The sequence below is a fragment of the Microcebus murinus genome, chromosome 12, assembly GCF_040939455.1.
Source record: "Microcebus murinus isolate Inina chromosome 12, M.murinus_Inina_mat1.0, whole genome shotgun sequence".
In the NCBI taxonomy this organism is placed as follows: Eukaryota; Metazoa; Chordata; class Mammalia; order Primates; family Cheirogaleidae; genus Microcebus; species Microcebus murinus.
Window position 1 is genome coordinate 61142064 of NC_134115.1, and position 13506 is coordinate 61155569.

Consider the following 13506-nt stretch of genomic DNA (forward strand, 5'->3'; position numbering starts at 1 on the left):
GGGAAGCCTGGGTCATAGGGGTCTGATGCCTGAGGCTTGGGGTTTCTGGAGGAAGGCCCTGGAGCTGCGGGTTGGGAAGGGATGTGGGACTCCCCATGCTGCCCTGTGAGGCGGTTCCCTGGGACAGCTCCTCACTGCCCTGCAGGTCAGGGAAGAATAGGGTTAGGGTTAGGGTTAGCCTACACAGTGGGCTTTCAGGGCACTATCAAGTTTTGCTGACACAGACCAACCATGACCCGGCCTTTCCTGCTGAGGTCCGCCTGAATTGTGACTAAGGCTGCGCACCTTTGCCTTCAGGCCTGTGTGCTCGAGCTTGTGTTCACGGTCCATGCTTCTGGCATTAGAATCGTGTCCTGACTTCACCTGTCTACATTCTCCCACTGTGAAGGGGCTGCCTGGTCCTGCCAACACCTACCCTGCCAATACCCACTCTTCCTGTGATTTGCACATTTGACTTCAAACAGCCCACCCAGCGCCACCTGCAGACACCTGCTGCCAGAACCATCTATGGACGAATTTCTCTCCATGCATCTGGCCCTGTCCCTCCCCTCTATTCAGACAGGGAGCCAGGCAGCCCACATTTGCAGCCCGTGGGAGGGATGTGGCAGGGCAGAGGAGAAGGCAGCCTAGAAATCTTTCTGGTTTTTGTTTTCAAAAGCCTAATTTCCTAGGCGAGCCTAGTGCATTGCCGAGGAGAAGGCATTTGTGGGAGAGGGCTGAGAGCCCCGGGACCAGGCGTCTCCCCACGCCAATAGAAAGGGGCTGGTGGTAAGTGGGAACAGAACAGAACTGACAGGTGCCTGGCAGTGGCAGCCTGGATTCTGCTTCCTGGTGGCACCGTGGGAGGAGCTGCAAGACCCAGGGCCCTGGAGGGAAATGCTGCCTGGGCATGAAGACCTGGGCCGAGAGCAGCCGCCTTGAGATTCCTGCATCCAACTGTCTAGAGGCAACTGGAGCCCAGTGTGGACCGTTGCTGAGGACCAGATGCCCCAACACCAGCCCTGGGATTGCATGACATTCTAGAACTTTGTCTCAAGGGATGAGACCCTGAGAAAGACCGAGTTTTGCTCAGCTTAAAGAACAGGGGCTCAGAGTCAGAAACGAGTTAAATTATGGAAAACGACACAAGCGCTTTCCCTTGCCCTTATACACCTGGATCACAATGGGGCAGGAGGTGCATGCCTGAGGGAGGCCCGCTGGCTCAGCCATGAGGGATCCTAATAGTCATTTATACCCTAGGAGAACTAAGGCTCTGGGTGGAGGACGTGAGAAGACCCTGTGTACCGGGGCTGCCGGGTGTAGGAGAACAGGAGGCGCATCTCTCAGCACACAGTATCTCCACTCTGTAGTACCACGCAGGCTCCGTCCCAGGCACATGCACTGCCTAGGCAGTGGGCTTCCAGGTCTAGAGCATTCAGTGGGCACCCTGTCGAATAGCTTTATTAGAGCATCTGAGTGGGATGGACCCACATCTGAGGGGAGCGCCCACGCCGCTAACAGGTGCCCTGTCTGATGGCAGTAGCCTCCAGCGTCAGACCCCTCTGACCCAGGCTTCCCAGCTTCGAAGCTCATGGAGCCACTCTGCTCCCCACCGCCCTCAGGAAAAGGTCCAAGCCCCTCCACCTGGCCCTGTGTGCTCTGGCCCCCACCTCATCCTCCCCCCTCCCCCCTGTCCATTGCTTCCTTCAAGTTTAGTGTGACATTGGCACAGTCACACTAAACTTCTTTCTGCAGCAAATAGGTCCTGCTCTTTCTTGACACTGGGGCTGGAATCCTCCAGAATGTAAGATGTGCTCACTTAGCCTCCAGGAGGCCAACCAGTACTCTCACACATGGTGGGTGGGAGAAGAGGTCCCCGCAGCAAGAGGGGGCAAGGCCACACTCGGCCCTTCCCAAGCCTGAGGGTGTTGAATTTGCTAATGTCCCATTAGCCAGAACCAACCCCCATGGCTGTGCCCAGACTCCAGGGGTGGAGAAAAAGACCCGCCTCCCAGTGGGAGGAGCTAACACAACTGACCACTTTTCAATCTGCCACACTGTTTTTAATGACTTCAGAAGAGGATTCACTCTAAGTTATTAAGATGGCTTCCTATTGTTGGGTATGAAGGTTTTTCGTCATCATTGTGTGTGTTTATAAACAGTGCTGTTAGGTGACCATCTTAATGGATACACTTTGTATGCATTTTATAGTGTGCTCTCAGAGTAGGTTCTTAAAGCTAGGCTTCCTAGGTGAAGCACATGGTCTTGCAGTGAGGGACATGGGTTTGACACCCAGCTCTGCCCCAGCCTGGCTGTGTGACCTTGGGGAAGTCAGGGCCTCTTACGGCCTCAATGTTCTCCTCCTTGAAACAGAGATGTCAAGTGATGTGAACAGTGTATTTCTTCCCACTGGGAAAGGTGACGGTTTTTTTCTGCATAACAAACTCATTAATATTAAAAGACCTTTTTGAGAGGTGTGTTTTTGGCAGCAGGAGATCCCCAGGAGGTCCCCCTGTTTCTTCAGTATTTAAGTGAATGCTTTTCTGGAGCTATATATATTCCTTGAAGATGCTGTCCACTTTGGTAAGTGTTTTGTTCGTGTGTGGCTTACTGGTCATGTCTTCCTTCCCCAGCGACCTGCTGCCCCCCAATTACAGCAAGACTCGGCTGAATAAGTGGTATCTTTCTCTCAAGGCCCTGAACAAGCAGCTTGGTGAGTGGTGTTTGGGGAACCCCACTTGGGTCTCCCCAGAACTCTGTTGAAGTAGTGGCTTTGTCGTGGCTCAGCCAGGCAGTCAGTCACCTGTCTGTAAGGAAGTGGGCGGGAGCTCCATCCTGGGGAGAGGAGAGGGGGTGTGGGCGGAAGACTGAGCTCTGAGGGCTCATAAGCCCCCTCCTCAATTCCCAGCCTCCCCCCTCCGCAGTTCACTATACAGCCTGCAGCCAGGTCAGCCACATACTCTGACCCCTGACCCTTGCCCCCTGACTAAGCATGGAGACAGAGATGGCTCCAGTGACCACCTCTGAGGATGGCTCAGAGCCCATGTCCTGAGAGAATGAGGTGAAGCGCATGGTCTTGCAGTGAGGGACATGGGTTTGACACCCAGCTCTGCTCCAGCCTGGCTGTGTGACCTTGGGGAAGTCAGGGCCTCTTACAGCCTCAGCGTTTTCCTCCACGAAACAGAGATGTCAAGAGGAGTGACAACGGTCCCCACGTAGGGCTGGTTTCCAGCGGTAGTTCCATGCCTGGCTTACACAGGGAGTGCCCGGTCGCTCCCATGGTAACATGTAAAAATGCTCTATGACAAAGGTCCTCAGACTGCAGCCCGTGAACTGGCTGTCTGCTTTGTAAATAAGTTTGATTGGAACACAGTCACCTGTTTGTTTACATATAGTCTCTGATTGCTTTTGCTTTAAATGGCAGAAGTGAATGCAGACAGTACTTGGCTTGCGATTTTTCAACTTTACAATGGTGGGAAAGTGATACTCATGCAGTAGAAACTGCACTTCCAATTTTGCATTTAGATTTTTCCTGGGCTAGAAATGTGTGGTACGATACTCTCTGCCAATGCAGGGCAGTGTCAGCCGCCACAGCTCCCGGTCAGCCCCGCCATCACACAGCTGAACAACCAATACTCCGCAAGCACTGTGTTGCCGGGTGAGTCCCCGCCAGTAGGCTGGTGTGAGTGTTCTCGGCACGTGGAAGGTCGGCTAGGCTAGGCTGCCATGTTTGGTAGGTTAGGTGTATTAAATGCTTTTTTGACTTACGATATTTTCAACTTATGATGAATTTATCATGATGTAGCCCCTTTGTAAGTCGAGCAGCATCTGCAGTTACAACAGAGACTGTATGGCCCTAAAGCTAAAACTATTAATATTTATTCTCTGGTCCCTCATAGAAAAAGCTTACCAAGCCTTGCTCTAGAAGACATATAACAATTTTTCATCTCCTTCGAGGCTCACAGCAACCTAGTGAGATCAGTAGTATTATTGTCCTCTTGTAATAGAGGACTCAGAAGCACAGAGAGATGAAGTATCCTGCCCAAGGTCACACAGCCAAGGAAGTGTCACAGCTGGACTTGTCCTGGGTACTTTGGTTAGTAGCACCTGCCATTCCTCCTAGGGCTCTCCAGGGTGTTTCTGAACAAGTCCCAAGACACTAAATGATAGCTGCCATTCCTTTAGTGCCTCCAGGGGACAGACAGGCTTGTGCTGGGCCCTGGCAACTAGCAGGTGGCTCTGCCCTGGGACACTTCCAGTCCAGAGCAGAAGCCAGACAAAGCGGGACATTACAGCACAGAGTAGACAGGTCGCTAGCTACGTGAGCCCGTCGTCAGACACAACCGGTTAGGGGTCATGGAAGACCTTGCCAAGTAAGCAATAATCCAGTTGAGATCTGCAAGGCAAGTGAGAGTTGGCCAGGCCAAGAGGGAGAAGCACTGCTAGCAGGATACAGCAGGTGGGGTGGCCCAGAAACAGGACCAGGGCCTTCAGGAAAGGAGAAGGTGGCAGGAGAGGCTGGAAGATGCAAAGGGGCCAGGCTCTGCTGGCCACGTGGGCTGTGTGGGGAGTCCGGGTATTATCCCGAGACAGTAGGAACCCCGGAGAAGATTCTGAGCTGGGGTGATGAGGTCAGATGGGGCGTATGGCTCAGACATGAAGGAGTGGAAGCAGGAGACCTGAGAAAGCCCATCACAGTGACCTCCCAGAAAGGTGGGGATGCCCTGGCCCAGGAATTGGCCCTGGAGACTGGAAAAAGCAGCTTCAGAGCTTGTCCTCGTCAGTTCCAGTGCAAATCAGCCCTCCCTGCTGTCCTGAGTCTGCGCCCAGCTCTCATCTACCCTGCCCTTCCCGCCAGTCCTTGTCAAAGAACCACCACAAAATGTCTTGGTGGTCCTTCAGTTTCTGGAAACTTCCAGGAGCACCAAACTGGAGTTGTTTCTCTTAGATGCTGAGTTTCACTGAGTTTTTATAAGCTGGGAAACCACAGGGAGAAGAAGCAGAGAGATAAATAGATAAGTAAGCTCTGGGCATTCTGCGACAGCGTCTTCGGGAGTTACCGCAGACAGGATCTGCAAGCGCCCATTAGTGTGCAACCTCGTGCATGGTGTGCACCTTGGTGTAGCTTCCCAAAGGGAATCTCACCAGTCCTGAAACTGAAGCAAGAATCAGGGTCAGGAAATTTGTGCTTCTCCTTTGAGGTCCTTATCTTGGGGTGTCAGGAAATTCATAAGGAGAGATCGGAATCAGGACCGCCTGATCTTCACCTAGATCAACCTGGCCGTGGGGGCACTTTGCTGGGGAGTAGCTGTTTTCCTTTGCAAAGAGGACACTCCGCTTTCTAAGTCCCCTCCTCCTTCTGCAAGAGCGGCTGACATGTTCTGTTTTCTGCCCACGCAGACACCTACCACATGGACTGCCTGGTGCGCATCCGCTTCCACTATGAGAACACCTGGCAGGAGTGCCTGGACCGCATGCAGGACTGCAAGGTGGGTGCCCCTGCGGGCCTGAGCAGAGGAACGCAGGGGCGGGGCCTGCTGTGCCCTCCTACTGCCCTGCTGCCCTGCTGCCCTGCCCGGAGCCCTGTCACCCCAACCACCACCAGCCTGGATCAGGCTTTCCTTCCTTCCTCGCTGCCCCAGGTGCTCGCTGGCCTCTGAGCATCTGCAGCTGTTCCTTCTGCCCAGACGCCCTCCCCAGCTGCCCTCCCCAGTTGCCCCTGCCATTTCAGGTTTCAGCCCACGTCACCTCCTCTAGGGAGCACATGAGATGAGGTGTGCGCTCTCAGATCACCTCAGACTTCACCTGTGACTCTGCGTCCCGCACAGCCCTGCGCACTGTTTATACAAGGGGATCACACCTGGGGTATGGCCACGCCCCTCTCAGATGGGACCGCCGTGCGGCTGCTTCTCTCTCCACCCTGCCTCCCCCGACAGGGCCAGACAGGGAGCTCACTCCCACACCTCTTCACAACAGGGACTTTTTCTGAAGTAGAGGCAATATTTTGTCAGAATGTCCCCTTCCTGCCTCCTTGGTAAGACAGTGTCAGTTAAAAAATATCCTGAAAGTCGAATTGTTTTGAAGGGTGCTGAGCTGTGAGGGCCTCGCCTGCTGCCCCCAGGGAGCTCCCGCATCTCTGGCCAGCCCCTCCAGACCTGGGGGAGCAGAATTCGGGGAGCTGAGGTCTGGCTTGAGCAACGCCGGCCCCCCAGCATGCGGTTTGTGCCTGTGGGGTGCGCAGCCCTAAGCCAGGCTACACTTTGTCCCCACTGTCCTCCCCCGCCCCAGAATCAGCTGCTGGACTGGAAGGCCTTCACCGAGACAGAGGCAGAGACCCTGGTGAACCAGTCCTTATTCCAGATGGTGGGAGAGATCCAGGTCAAGGTGGAGGAGGACCTGGAGCTCTTGGACGTGCGTGGTGGGGACCCTGGCAGCTGGGCAGGCAGGGCTGGAGGGGGATGCCTGGGCTGCCGAGCCACAAGGAGATCGGAGTCTGGGGGCTGCCCACTTTTGTGTCCCTAGTGTGTCCACTTGCCCTCACCCTCACCAGCCCTTCCCAGAGCAGTGCCCCCTGCGCTGGCCACTGCAGGCTCATCCCCTGCCCGGTCCCAGCTGACGGGACGTGGCGCTCTGCAGAACTCCACAGAAGCCCTTGCTGATGCCGGGCGCTCAAGGGCTGTGGGCACAATCAGCTACTGGCCCAAGACATTTATTGCCTTGAGCAGGGTTGGCACGTGTTTCTATGAAGGGCCTATTTCTGTGATGATGACTATTTTAGGCTCTGTGGAACATCAAGTCTCTGTTACAACTTGTCGTCTCTGCCAGTATGGCACAAAAGCAGCCCTAGGCAATGCAGAAATGAATGATGTAGTTATGTCCAGATAACTTTATTGATGGACTCTGAAATTTGAATTTCATATAATTTTCATCTCATTCAATATCTTCTTTTGACTTTTTCTCAACCATTTAAAACTGGAATATCTGTGCTTAGCTCACAGGGCCAAACAAAAGCAGGCAGAGGCCAAATTTAGCCTGCAGGCCACAATTTGCCATCCCCTGCCCCAGATGAGGGCATAAGACATGTATATTTTTTTAAAAGATGGTGTGCGTGAGTACTTAGCAGCAAGTGAGGTGTTGGGCCCAGATGCTTGAGTCGGGGAGCTGCAGGGAAGGTGGGACGGCCCAGGCCAGTATCAGTGTGGCGCCACCTCAGCACCCAGGCTGGCTTCCAGAGGTGGGCATTCTTTCTTCTAGGCCCACACTCCACCTTCTCCCTGCCAGTGGCTTTTGGGGGGGGCATCGGACAGGGCTGGAGGTGAGACTTTAGGCTCAGCCAGACCAAGGGCATGGCCTTGGGAAGACCAGAGATACCACCCCAGGGAGGGACAGCCAGGAGGCCAGGTGTGGCCCAGAAGTTGACCTTGAGGGAGGGTGCCCGGGCAGTGACAGCAGTGCCGTTCAGTCATTGGAGATGTGTGGGGCCCCATGGGTGGGCCCTCAAGGGTCCTTCTCTGGGTTCTGCTGCTGCAGAAATCCTTCGAGGCCCTGGCTAAGCAGATGGAGTGGCAAAGCTCCAACCTCTTCAGCTACTTCCAGAAGGCAGTGCAGCTGTGGGAGGTGCACCAGGGCAAGCTGTCGGTGCAGGAGCTGGAGCTGGAGAAGAGGATGGAGGAGGACCAGGAGAAGCACAGCCTGGAGAACCAGGTGCGGCTGGATCCGAGATCCCAGTGTAAAACCTGAAGCTATGAAACTTGTACAGATGGGGAAACTGAGGCTCACCTTGGTCATGGACCAGATCAGAGTAGCAGAAATCTCCTTGAGCCAGGTGCCAGCTGTGGGATGGGTCCCTGGACTCACACATGTCTGTAAGAGAGTACATGAGGGAGAGAAGGACAGACAGACGGCTAAAATAAGGAGATGATCAAAGTATGATATCATGAATCACACAGTTTATTGCCATACAAAGAGAATTTTTTCCTAGGTTCACAGTGTTTAAAGAGAGGGAGAATAACATGAACACATATCACAGGGATACATTCACAGGGGGCAAAGTACATTAACCATGCGGTGAGTGAGTTCCAAGATTACTAAAGTCTATTGTGCAGTCAGGATGGAAGCAGGCCTCATGGGAAGTGCAGTCTAATTACAGCTGGAGGTGTACCTGCCTGTGAGTGGTTTCTCAGATGGAGCTGGTTTGAAAGCCAACACAGCGGAGATCTGTGATGACACTACATCCCCGGAAGCCAGGGGTGGTGCCGGGGCTGGCGGGGAGCCCTTATAGCCCAAGGCCTGTCAGGAGGGCGAGCTCTCTCTCATTCAGAGAAGCTGCTGATAGAGTGAAAACTGCCATGGCCTAAGCTCTCCAAGGGTCTGTCAAACTCTGGAGTCCATGTGTACTTTGAAGTCCAGTAGCTGAGGTCAGTAATTCACGAATGGGGTGTGATAATACGTCACATTCTCGAAGGGCAGGAGGAACCTGCTCCAGGTTGTTATTACAGCAAAATACATGTCATTCACTTAGCAAACCATGTAAGTGTCTGGAATCGTTACAAAGCTCCGTAACCGGGGAATTGAGTGTCTGTGTCTGGCAGTCACCCTGCCCCGGGAGACCCACTGTCCCTACCTGGCCTGCCCTCACACAGTCTGGGGCTGAGGGGCATCAACTCAGAGTCTGACTCTGAGCATTACAGGTGAGAGGAGAGTGAGGAGCAGGTGCTATGGAAGGTATGGTGCCCGTCTGATCCGGGTGGTGGTTGTGAAGACATGTCCCCAAGACGTCCCATCTGATCTGGGTCCTAGGGTGTACAATGGGCAGGGAAGAACATCCTAGACACAGAGAAGAGTCCAGAGAGAGCAAGAGCAATGGAGATTTGGTGCCCCACTTGTAGAAAGGGCATCCCAGGCCTGCCCAGGTGCCCGGGCCCCAGTGCCAGTGGCAGGTCCCTGGAGGCCACTCACTCTGCGAGCTCTGGGGCTCACGTCTGCTTCTTCTTGTTTTGGGGGTGGCTGCTAGGTTCTGGAGAGCCACTTTGATGAGCTCTTGGACCAACTGAGGCAGCAGAGCCACAAAGAAACACTGGCAGTTCACCTGGAAAAGGCTAAAGATTTTCTGAAGAACATGAAATCCAGGTAAGTGACCAAACTCCAGAAGGCAGTAGGCGGTGACCGAGAATTCATCTTCAGGGTCACAGGCAGCCTGTGTAGAAGCCCAGGGGTCTACCCAGCGAGCTGAAGATGGAAAGTTGTGCCTCTAACTTTGCAGAACGTTGTGGTTCTCTGCAGCTCTGCTCTCAGGCAACAAAGAAGCTCCTGGGAGAATTATGAAAAGTCTATGGAGGGAGGTTTCGAGGCGATGTATTAATAGTTCAAGGGTCAAGAACATGGGGCCTCTTTTTAAAACTTTAAACTTGTATGCTCTTTGTTAAAGGAAAAAAAAGTCAACCACTGCAAACATACAGAGATTTCCTCTCATTCCTCCCCAATGATTCCTTTTTATGGACATATATATGAATACATACATATATAATGGTTTTAAAATAAAGATTGGCTTATACTATGCAAATTGTTCTGTAACTGCAGATATATTTCAATTTTTAAGTGACAATGTAGCATTCATTACTATAGATACTTCATAATGATTTAATGATCCCTCAATTGGTCAGCTATTTTCGATTGGCTCCGATTCTCAATATCACAAATGTGAACTTTCTTGTGCCTTTGTTCGCTAATTCTATAAGGACCATCTACAGAAAGAGAATTGCATTACCAGTTGATTGTAATACTTAGATTCAGAAATATAACTCCGGGCAAGCTTTGGTCTCCTAATCTGGGGAACAGATGAAAGCCCAGGCCTTGGAGTGTTTGAAGGTTTGACGGAATAACGTAGGCACTGTAAGTTTGAGGACAGAGTTAGGACAGTGGACAAGAAAAGGGAGCTCACATTACAACACACAGAAAACTCTCATGTGTGTTTTCCAAATTTTCTGCAAAAAGCACGAATGCTTTGTATGATCAGAAAAATAGCCAAAGGACTGTTACTGTAAAAGGAACCCCCATGTGGCAGCTCTATGCAGAGCTAAGTGCCAGATTTAAGCCACCTCCTTGGAGACAGGGGCATAGCTCCTGGCGGGGGTCTCCCTCATTCAGTGGAGCCCCATTGAGATGGTGGTCTCCTTTACCTGCCTTCCAGGTATAAGTATTTTCATCTCTTCCTGACAAAGGAAGTGATGGAGTACCCAACGATCATACTGAATGAACTCAACTCCTACAGCTTCGCCCTCAGCCAGCACTTCTTCGTGCGTGAAATCTTTGAACAGGTACAGAGAGGGATGCGGTACACCCAGCCACTCATGAGTACACAAAGGGGGAAGCTGACTTCTTGTGCTGACCTGCTTAGACTTTGAATGCCATCCCTAACTCTGTAGAGTTGAAATCGATGTCAGGACATCAAGGAGAAAGAAGCTGAAAGTGTCTCTAAAGAGACCATCTCTATCTCAGTTTAAAAAAGGGTGAAGGTTCAGAATTCAGGGCTCAGGGCTGCATGGATGCATAATGAAAAGGCTGATTTATATGACACTGGGAGTTGCATTCATCTTACCCACCACCGCCATAGGATTCTCCTAATATACAACCCTGACCCACCTACTCTCCTGCTCAAAAGTCCCTCACCAAATCCAACTCACAGTTGCATGACCACAGAGGCCTCACACTCTCTGCTTCCCACATTGACTCTCCCTGGTCCAGCAAATTCACCCCTGTTCCTGCATATGCCCCCTGCCTGCCACCCTTCCTCATCCTGCTGCCTCTGCTGGGACCCCTCTGTCTCCACGGGTCCCAAACCCATCCATCCTTCTGGTCCACTACCAGGGCAGGACCCAGCCCACTCAGCCTGATCCCTCAGTTCACCTTCCCTACCCCCTACCACCTCTCTGGTCTCTAAGCATTTTTTCTTTTTAACTTAGTGTTGTCAAATACAGGAGTTCAGAGCACCCAGTTAGATGTGTTTCCTGAAGGGCAAATATGACTTATTAATTTTTATTCAACTTTTATTGCCCTTAGCACAGGGTCTTGCATGTAAGGCAGACACAATAAATGCATCTGGGTAAATGGGTGAATACCTGGAATGTCCTGGTTTGCATCCGCCAGAGTTTGGCTCTTTTCCCACTCACCCAGCCAGAGTCCTGATATGGGATACCCGGCTCCTTCCCAGAGAATCTCTGCTCTCAGCAGGGATTCCTGCACACATTGCAAATAAATGCTGCCTTTAACACCTGGGTTGAGGTGGAAGCTCATGCTGTTGAAGGATGATCTCATTGTCTACCCTTTGAGATCACTCTGGTCACCTGGGTTAAAGGGGTGGGCACTGTTACAATCTCACCAAGCCCCATAGGGTTTTAAAGACTTGCCAAGATCACTCAGCTTGTAAGCAGCAGGGATTCAAATCCAGACCTGCAAACTCCACAGCCCACACTGTTACCCATAACACAATATATCTATAACTTCACCCAGAGCCTGTGAAATAGAGAATTTGCAGAGTTAACAAGGGGGCTCCCAGGATCACGTAAGTCATGCTCTTTCTGTCTGTTCCCATCTAGCACGACATGCAGCAGATTCCCACCCTTTGTTTGCATCCATATATATATATATATATATATATATATATATATATAAATTTTTGGAGTCCTTTGCTCCAGATCACTACCAAAAATATGTCAGAATGAGCTTTTATTCCATTACTTCCCATGTGTGCTGTAAGGGTTTGCTAGCCATCTTGGAATTAAGGAAAACTGGTTTCCTGGACTGGGAACACCCAGATAACTACAATGAACTGAGTTGGCCAAGGCTTGCATCAGATACTGAAGGGGAAGGGTGGGTTCTTTTACTGAAAAGAAAAGAGATGTCCTTTGAAGTGGCCCTCTGTAGAAAGGCAGTGCTGGTCCTTCAATCAGTTGTGGTTTTTCCTTGTAGAACTTGGCTGGAGAAGTCATTTTCAAGTTCAGGCAACCAGGTAACACTTTTATAATTCACATTTGATTCTTCCTGACTTCAATCTTGTGTATTTGTGGGTTGGGGATGCCCAGTCTAGACAACGTTGGTAAATCGTCTCTCCCTGTGCTTTGGTGTTGGGCCATCAACAGAAGCACATGAAAAGCCCTTCCAGAAGAAAGTTAGAAGACTGAAGAAAGAGCTAGGGGATAAAGTGGAAATAAGCCAAAGTGAGGAAAGCATAAGTGCAGGGACAAGTTCTACCAGCTCAGCAGAAGAGATGAAAGAAGAAAAGTATCAAGAAACAGAGTCCTTCATAACTGAAGAGGTCCTGAGCCAGCAGGAAAAGTCTGCACTGAGCGAAGAGATGGATGAGTCCAAAGAGGGCTCTAGTCAAGAACTGGAAGAAATGCAGGTCAAAAGAGAGAGCTCCTTGAACCAGGAAAATGTGATGGTTCCAGAAGAAAGGAAGAAGGAGGAGAAAGAGGAGGAGGATAAGGAGGAAGAGGGGAAGGAGGAAGAGGAGAAGGAGAAGGAGGAAGAGGTGAAGGTGGAAAAGGAGAAGGAGGAAGAGGTGAAGGTGGAAAAGGAGGAGGAAGAGGTGAAGGTGGAAAAGGAGAAGGAGGAAGAGGAGAGGGAGGAAGAGGAGAGGGGAGAAGATGAAAAAGAGGAGGAGGAGAAGGAGGAGGAAGAAGAGGAGGAGGCAAGGGAAGAGCAAGAGAATTTCTCAGTGAGTGAGGTAGGCCAGCAACTGATTCATTTGTGGGTATGGGGAAAGTTTACTCTGTTCATTCTGTGTGTATCCCTAGTATAGCTGCGGTCCCCCGATGGACCAGTCTACATAGAGATACATATAAAGAATTACAAAAGTATTCACACTTACATGCTTTTTTATTTTTGTGAACAGGGATCCAATTCTTTGTTCACAGCAGTGTTTTTATTTATTTATTTATTTTTGAGGCAGGGTCTTGCTCTGTTGCCCAGGCTAAAGTTCAATGGCATCATCATGGTCATCATAGCTCGCTGCAGCCTCAAACTCCTGGGCTCAGGCCTTGGCCTCCCAAAGTGCTAAGATTTCAGACAGCAATGTCTTTTAAAATCCACCTTCCTCTCCTCATGTTCTTGCAGCCTACTCTGGTGTCATCCCTCAACTATATGGCTTTCCTCATCTCTCCATTGTTCTCTTCTCTTCTCTTCTCTTCTCTTCTCTTCTCTTCTCTTCTCTTCTCTTCTCTTCTCTTCTCTTCTCTTCTCTTCTCTTCTCTTCTCTCCTCTCCTCTCCTCTCCTCTCCTCTCCTCTCCTCTCCTCTCTCCTCTCCTCTCCTCTCCTCTCCTCTCCTCTCCTCTCCTCTCCTCTTCTCTTCTCTCTCTCTCTCTCTCTTCATTGAATGGACCAACTTAGCTTCTCCTGCTTCATGCTGGCCTATTCATTCCTTCTCTCTTCTTAGTTTCAAAAGATCCACATCCAAGCTGGCAGACAGAGATCTCCTTTGAGTGTAGGAAAGTGACTGTCTTATTAATCTTGTCCTCAAAACACATTCA

At 51.1% G+C, this 13506-nt stretch overlaps 1 protein-coding gene across 2 annotated transcripts in view; it reads left to right on the forward strand.

Annotated features, from left to right (window-relative positions):
* Positions 1-13506, forward strand: part of CCDC180 (coiled-coil domain containing 180) — a 58078-nt gene that overhangs the window by 12698 nt on the left and 31874 nt on the right. For both annotated transcript variants that reach the window (XM_076008854.1, XM_076008855.1), the window contains 8 exons: positions 2613-2692; positions 5380-5468; positions 6268-6390; positions 7510-7683; positions 8993-9108; positions 10169-10295; positions 11947-11986; positions 12117-12703. In XM_076008854.1, coding sequence (XP_075864969.1) covers positions 2613-2692; positions 5380-5468; positions 6268-6390; positions 7510-7683; positions 8993-9108; positions 10169-10295; positions 11947-11986; positions 12117-12703 — 1336 coding nt within the window. The remainder of the gene's footprint in view (positions 1-2612; positions 2693-5379; positions 5469-6267; positions 6391-7509; positions 7684-8992; positions 9109-10168; positions 10296-11946; positions 11987-12116; positions 12704-13506) is intronic.